General features: G+C 55.0%; 1 protein-coding gene across 2 annotated transcripts; it reads left to right on the top strand.

Moving 5' to 3' along the window:
* Positions 1 to 5,804: 5,804 nt before the first annotated feature.
* Positions 5,805 to 7,904, top strand: INHBC (inhibin subunit beta C). Of its 2 annotated transcripts, none has more exons than XM_032441107.1 (2): positions 5,805 to 6,218; positions 7,225 to 7,904. In XM_032441107.1, exons 1-2 carry the CDS (start codon positions 5,918 to 5,920, stop codon positions 7,842 to 7,844), a joined length of 921 nt encoding a protein of 306 aa, XP_032296998.1. In that variant the 5' UTR covers positions 5,805 to 5,917; the 3' UTR covers positions 7,845 to 7,904. The 2 variants fall into 2 exon arrangements, with proteins under 2 accessions (XP_032296998.1, XP_015742426.1); XM_015886940.2 differs by having other exon boundaries at positions 5,810 to 6,218; positions 7,114 to 7,904.

Consider the following 7,904-nt stretch of genomic DNA (forward strand, 5'->3'; position numbering starts at 1 on the left):
GCTCCCCTCCTCACCGAGGAGCTTCAAAAAATAACATTAAAATGACACCCAGCTCCCCCTGCCTCCCCGTCACATCGGCTTCCCGAGCGTTTCTAAAGCAAGGAACTGCCAGCAGTGAGAAAACAGCAGGTTCTCCATAAGGAGAAGCGATGCGCTCTCACGTGCAGCTCACTCAGAGCTTATTAAGTCAACGGGCTGGAATAGAATCCTCAGAGTGGTTTGGTGTCACCCTCTAAAATACCCCAATTGAAAGAAAGGGGGGGGGGGGGGCAATGTAAAGGCATTGAGGCCCCCAAGACCTTAATGTGTGAGCAAGGCCAAAACCCCAGCCCTGCTTTAAACCTGATGGGGGGAGGGAGGAGGGCAGACCCCTCAGCTGTGGGGTGAGCTGAAGGTCTGAGCAAACACCCCCCTGCACCCACCCCACCTTCATCCCTCCTTACCCTCACTCTCTCCTTCCTCTTCTAATATGAAACCACAGCAGGAGGAGCAGCTCCTCGTCTTGGTTTGGCCATGGGGGAGCAGCCAGGGCAGGACCAGGACCCCCTTTAAGGCCCAGGACCCCCTTTAAAAGCAAAGTACCCCCTTTAAGACCCAGGATTCCATTTCCTAACCAGCAGCCCAGTCACCCAGATACACCCCCAACCAAGTGGCTCTTGGTCTTAACTCAGCTCCGAAGAAATCCATGTCTTAAGGAAAAGGACGTCAAAGCAATAGGAGAATTTTATAACTTCATTAATATATATATATATATATATCTATCTAAGAGCTGGCATAACGAGTAGGCTGCATCTGCCCACACTCAATAATCATCACTGAAATTTACTGGGAGGCAGCCGTGACTCAGTCTGCAGTACACAAAGACAGCTTGTGCTCCCAATACATAATGAAAGCGGGCTCTATAGAAAGCCATAAATCCGTATGAGCCCCATTGACAACAGCATGCAAGGGAATCCCAGCACTGACATCAGCTCAGCCCTTCCTCCTGTTGCTGCTCACACCCAGACAGGGCTCCCACAGACGCTCCTCACCTCTGTATATGGGTAAACCACACCAGGAGGTCGTGCTGCCTCCCAGTTGGGTTCAGCAGGACTCAGAAATCAAGAGGAAGCTCACAATAAAAGATGGAGGGTGGAGAGCAATGGGTTTGTATTGAGGAATGAGCCCTACAAACTCTAAGAGCTCTTAACTTCCAGGCTAAAAGCAACTTCTCCTTCCAGCCCAGAATGGCAGCTAACAGCTCCATAAGGAATCAAAGGGAGATGGTTTCTCTGATCCCTCTCAGCCACACCACAGGACACAGCTTCCCTGTTTTGGCTTGAGAAGGTGCGAGCAAACAAGGCCATGAAGGGTTGCCAAAGAGGAAGAAGATGCTACAAACCACGGTGTGATATTGTTAAATCACTCTGGATTTTGGCTGGTGCTCCAGCTGAGCCTCAGGAACCACCGAGCAATGCCTGATAAATGAGGGTCTATTGCCTCCATGTCCTGTGGAAGGGAGAGAGGGACCTGATGGATTTGAGGTGGTCTGTGTTAAGTGACCCACAAGCAACAGGTTATACAGACCATACAGGTGCACTGAGCGGGGTGTCTGGCTGTTTTATATGGGATATGTCAGCTTCCAGGACCAGGAATCACTTCATACCCTTGAAATAGCTGCTTTGGGGCACGGTGATGCTGTGTGTAAGCACAGCTGATGGATCTCATACAGCACAGGGCAGCCAGGCTTACCCACACACTGTAAATGGCCTGAGTCTGAGTTATAGGGCAGAATGAAGCAGGTGGATCTCCCAGCAAACCCTAAGCAAGGCTGATAAACTGGAGGCAGCCAGAAGGATGGAGCAGGACACAGACCTTGGAGAATGGAGGCAAAGGAAGGTTTTATCAAGTAGATTGTATATATAAATAGGAACAGCTGATGGTAAACTGATAATAAAAGTCCCTCCATAAGGTACATGGGCTGCATGGAGGCTTCCTGGAAGCAGCCTCGTTACTGCAGCCCTATAAAAGCACAGAGCAGCTTCGCTGTCCATTGCAGAACAAAACAACACAGAGGGCAGGAAGAACAGAGACTGGAAAGCAGCAAAAGCTGCTACCACCGAATGAAACCACATCGGTTTGATTATAAAGCAAAGCAAACGACAGGGGAACAGCTCCTAAAACAAGAGAGGCAACAACCATCCCATAAAGCCACGAGCACCAACAGCACAGCGACCCCCCCTCACCTCAAGCCAAACCCTCCACCAAGGCCTCCTGTTGCTCCATACAACCCACAGCCTCCTTAGGGCTGCGGTTGAGGGGGGGGGTCTCCCATTTCCCCCCCATCCAATGGGACACAGCAGAGCCTTGCCGACCCCCCAGGACCCCTTTAAGGCCCAGGGCCCCCTTAAAGCCTAGGATCCCCTTTAAGGCCTAGGAACCCTTTAATGTCCAGGACCCCCTTTAAGGCCCAGGACCCCCTTTAAGACCTAGGAACCCTTTAATGTCCAGGACCCCCTTAAGACCCAGGACCCCCCTTAAGACCCAGGACCCCCCTTTAAGGCCCAGAACCCCTTTAAGACCCTGGACCCCCTTTAAAGCCCAGGACCCCCCTTAAGGCCCAGGACCCCTTTAAGACCCAAGACACCCTTTAAAGCCCAGGACCCCCCTTAAGACCCAGGACCCCCCTTAAGACCCAGGACCCCCTTAAGGCCCAGGACCCCCTTTAAGGCCCAGGACCCCCTTTAAAGCCCAGGACCCCCTTTAAGGTCCAGGACCCCTTTAAAAGCAAAGTACCCCCTTTAAGACCCAGGACCCCTTTAAAGCCCAGGACCCCCTTAAAGACCCAGGACCCCCTTTAAGGCCCAGGACCCCCCTTAAGGCCCAGGACCCCCTTGTAGACTCAGGAATCCCTTAAGGCCCAGGACCTGCCCATTAAGCCCAGACTCCTTTTACACGCAGACCCTCATAAGCCCAGGACCTATTAAAGAGCATGAAGCTACCCGCCTGTTTAAGCCCAGGACCCCTTTAAACCAGACCCCTTAGAAGACCCAGGACCCTTAAGGCCAGATCCCTTTAAGGCCCGGAACCCCCGTTAAGACCCAGGCCCTTTTAAAAGCCAGCCCCTTTAAGGCCCAGGAGCCCCCTTAATACCGCCCCCGGGAGGCCCTTTAATAGCACAGAACCCCTTAAGGACTCCAGGACTCCCTTAAAGCCCAGGACCTTAAAGCAGCCAGGACCCCTTTAAAGCCCAGGGCCCCCTTTCAGGCCAGGACTCCTCTTTAAAGCCAATAACTCCCCTTAAGCGCCTCAGGACTCCCGTAGGCCCAGGACCCCTCCTTAAGCCAGGACCCCCCTTTTAAACAGGTCAGGTACCCCCTTAGAAGTCCCAGGAACCCCCATTATGTCCTAGGACACCCTTAAGACCCAGGACCCCCCCTTCAGGCAGACCCCCCTTAAAGCCCAGGACCCTTAAAGCCAGGATCCCATTAAGCACACAGGACACCCCTTAAATGCCCGGACCCCTTTAGAGCCCAGGACCCCTTTAAGCCCGGACCCCTTAAGGCCAGGACCCATAAGACCCAGGAACATTAGAGGCCAGGACCCGCATTGAAAAGCAAAGTAATCCTTTAAGGTCCCAGGACCCCCTTTAGAGAGCCCAGGACCCCTTTTTAGGCCAGGACCCCTTAAACCCCAGACGTCCCTTTTAAGACCCAGACAACTTTAAAAGCAGGACCCCCTTAAAAGCCCATGAACCCCTTAAGTGCCCAGGGTACCCCCTTAAGGCCAGGACCCGCTTTAAAAGCAATGACCTCTTTATAAGACCCAGGACCTCTTAAAGCCCTAGACTCCCTTTTAAGACCAGGACCCCTTAAACCAGGACCCTTTAAAGCCCAGAACCCTAAGCCCAGAACCACTTAAGACCAATGGACCATTCCCTTAAGACCAGGAACCCCTTAAGACCCAGACCCTCTAAACCAGAACTCCTTTAATGGCCCAGGACCCCCTTAAAGCCAAGACCCTTTTAAGAGCCAGACCTCCCTTTAAAATGCCAGGACACCTTAAGCCAAAATCCCCTCTTTATATGAGTCCCAGGACGCCCCTAAAGACCCAGGACCCCCTTAAACCAGGACCCCTTCAGCCCAGACCCTTAAGGCAGACCCCCTTAAAGCAAGGACCCCTTTAAGATCCGGACCCCTTAAAGCCCAGACCCCTTTAAAGCCAGAACCCCTTAAGACCCAGGAACCCCGTAAGAACCCAGGACCCCCTAAGACCCGACCTCCCTTAAAGCCCAGAACCCGCCTTTAAGTTCGCCAGGAACCCTTAAAGCAAGGATCCCCTTTAGTATCAGGACCCCTTTTAAGATCCAGGACCCCTGTTAAAGCCAAAACCCTTTAAGTGCCAGGGACCCTGTAATAGCCCAGGACCCCATTTAATGCCAATATAATAGAGCTGAACACGACCCCCCCCGTTCGCCCGCACTCACCGGCCGGGCCCAACGCCTGCCGCCACCTACTCTATGGCGGCCTGGTCAGCGCTGACGGGGGGGGGGAAGGAAAAGAGGAAGAATATTAGCTACAAAAAGAGGAAAAGAGGAAAAAGAACCAAGAGGGGGAAGGGAAAAAAGGGGGAAAAAAAGGAAATGGGGTAAAAAAAAAAAAAAGGGAGGAAAAAAAATAAAAATCTAAAATATATATAAAGGTAAATGATATATGGGCCCCTCCCCCGGCGGAGCTGAGCTGCGTCAGCGCTCTGCGTGCTGACGTCATCGCGCTGCGCCGCCGTGCGCCGTTAGGATGGTGATAGAGGGGAAGGGGGATAGAGCGCCACCATGCGGCGTGGAGGACCCGGCATATCCCATAGGGACATTGTATGGGGATCTCATAGGGACAGTGTATGGGACCCCATAGGGACATTGTATGGGGGTCTCATAGGGACATTGTATGGGGACCCCATAGGGACATTGTATGGGACCCCATAGGGACGTTGTATGGGGATCTCATAGGGACAGTGTATGGGACCCCATAGGGACGTTGTATGGGGGTCTCCTATGGACATTGTATGGGGGCTTCATAGGGACATTGTATACGGGCCTTATAGGGGCATTGTATGGGGGTCCTCATAGGGGCATTGTATGGGACCCCATAGGGACGTTGTATATGGACTCTATAGGGACATTGTATGGGGGCTTCATAGGGACGTTGTGTGGGACCCCATAGGGACATTGTATGGGGGTCTCATAGGGACATTGTATGGGGGTCCTCATAGGGACATTGTATATGGACCCCATAGGGACATTGTATGGGGGCCTTATAGGGGGCATTGTATGGGGATCTCATAGGGACATTGTATGGGGGTCTCATAGGGGCATTGTATGGGGATCTCATAGGGACATTGTATGGGGGTCTCATAGGGGCATTGTATGGGGGCCTTATAGGGACATTGTATGGGGACCCCATAGGGATACTGTATGGGGACCCCATAGGGGGCTTTATATTGTATGGGGGCTTTATAGAGACATTGTATGGGGGTCTCATAGGGATCATATGGGGGCCCCATAGAGACATTGTATGGGGGCCTTGTAGGGACATCATAGGGACACCATAGGACACTATGGAGGCATCACGGAGACCCCATGAGGACAACACATGGACACCGAGGGGTCGCCATCCCCCTGTGTCCCACCTTTGTGTCTCCCCATGACCCATAAGTGCCCCCTTTGTGTTCCCCACCCCCCCCTTCCCCCCATATCCCCCATCCAGCCCCATAACTCAGCAGCACCGCTCCACCTTAACCCCGCAGCCCGTCCTCGCGGTGCCACCCCCGTTATCTCATTGGGATCAGCCAATATTTGTGGTCATTGCAGCTCTCACCCCCCCCCCCCAACCTTTATCTCTGCCCCATAACAGCCTCCATTCACCCAGCCCTCATAGCGGCCATGGCAGCGCTGCTCACCTTCCTCCTCCTCATCCTCCTTTGGACCCACGCAGCCCCACGTTGTCCCGGTTGTGGGTTGACAGCTCTGCCCCCCCCAGCACAACGCAGGTTGCTCCTGGCTATGGCTCAGCGCAGCATCTTGGCCAGGCTTCATTTACATGAGCCCCCCCGTCCCCTACAGCCCCCCAATAGGGCGGCATTGCTCAGTGCTCTCTATAGGGTACGACCTCAGCTCGTAGCCCCACAACGACCCCCCGGGGCTGCAGAGCAGAACTACGAGGTGCTGAGCTTCGCTGAGGCAGGTGGGTGAAGGACAGGGATGGGGGGGGTCCCTATATGGGGAGGGTGAAGGAGAGGGATGGGGGGGGGTCCCTATAACTGGGAGGGTGAAGGGAGAGGGATGGGGGGGTCCCTATATGGGAGGGGTGAAGAGACAGGATGGGGGGTCCCCTATATGGGAGGTGAAGGAGAGGGATGGGCGGGGGTCCTATACGGAGGGGAGGGGCCTATATGGGGAGGCGTGAAGGAGAGGGATGGGGGGGGGTCCCTATATGGGGAGGGTCAAGGAGAGGGATGGGGGAGGGTCCCTAATATGGGAGGGTTGAAGGAAGAGGGATTGGGGGGGGTCCTATATGGGGTGGGTCGTAAGTGAGCAGGGATGGGGGGGGTCCCTATATGGAATATCCCCACAGTGGGCGTGGGTTGAAGGAGAGTGGATGGGGGGGGCGTCCTACTATGGGGAAGGTAAGGAGAGGGATGGGGGGTCCCTATAGGGAGGGTGAAGGAGAAGGATGGGGGGTCGCCTTATGGGGAGGCGTTCAAGGAGAGGCATGGGGGGGTCCCTATAGTGGGGAGATCCCCATGGGGGGGTGGTGAAGGAGAGGGATGGGGGGGTCCCTATATGGGGAGGGTGAAGGAGAGGGATGGGGGGGATCCCTATATGGGGAGATCCCCATTGGGGGCGTGGGGTGAAGGAGAGGGGGGGTCTTGGGTGGGGGGGGGTGCTTCATGACCTCCCCCTAAAGCCACAGTAGCTCTATAACAAGGGGGGGACATTGGGGCTGGATGGGGCAGAGCTGTGCATGGGGGACCCTCAGCAGCCCTATATCGCAGTAGTGCCCCCCCATCCAGACCCCCCCCCATCCAGACCCCCCCCAAATCCAACCCCCCCCTCAATCCTTATGTTCCTTTATCCAGGTCCATCCACCCCACTCAGCTCCCTCCTTCTGTTCCGCTTCTCCCCGGAGCTCCGTGTTAACTCCAAGGTCCTTCAGGCGCACCTCCACCTCTTCCACCCCCCCCCCCCAGGTCCTGGCAGCTCACAACCCGTATCCATCCGGCTTTTAAACGGGGACTCAAAGCAAAACATCAGCGTGGATACACTGGATGTCAATGGGGACGGCTGGGCGATGCTGGATGTGAGCGATGAATTACGGAGCGCCTTAAACCGCGGCAAAGAGCAGCTGATAATAGAACTGAGCACAACGCGACCCCCAGGACCCCCCCCTTTAATTTCCGACCCTTATCGACCCTTTGTAGCCATCAAAGCCCGGAGAGGAGCCTCAAATCGTCGCCGTCGTCGCGGTATCGATTGCGGCGGCAGCACGAGGATGTGCTGCAGGAAGGATTTCTACGTGGACTTTAAGGAGATCGGTTGGGACGGTTGGATCATCCAACCCGAGGGGTATCACATGAATTATTGCGCCGGGTTGTGCCCACCCCACGTCGCCGCCGTCCCAGGGGTGGCCGCATCGTTTCACACCGCCGTCCTCAACCTGATCAAAGCCAACGATGCTGAAGCTGAAGCCGATTCTTGCTGCGTTCCGACCCAGCGCCGCCCCCTCTCGTTACTTTATTACGACCGGGACAGTAACATCGTCAAAACCGACATCCCCGATATGATCGTGGATGCGTGTGGCTGCACTTAATGCCGGGCTGGGACCCCCAAACCCCCCCCCAAAACCCCCAAACCCCCCCATCATCCTGCA

The sequence above is a fragment of the Coturnix japonica genome, linkage group LGE22C19W28_E50C23 (genome assembly GCF_001577835.2).
Source record: "Coturnix japonica isolate 7356 linkage group LGE22C19W28_E50C23, Coturnix japonica 2.1, whole genome shotgun sequence".
Lineage (NCBI taxonomy): Eukaryota > Metazoa > Chordata > Aves > Galliformes > Phasianidae > Coturnix > Coturnix japonica.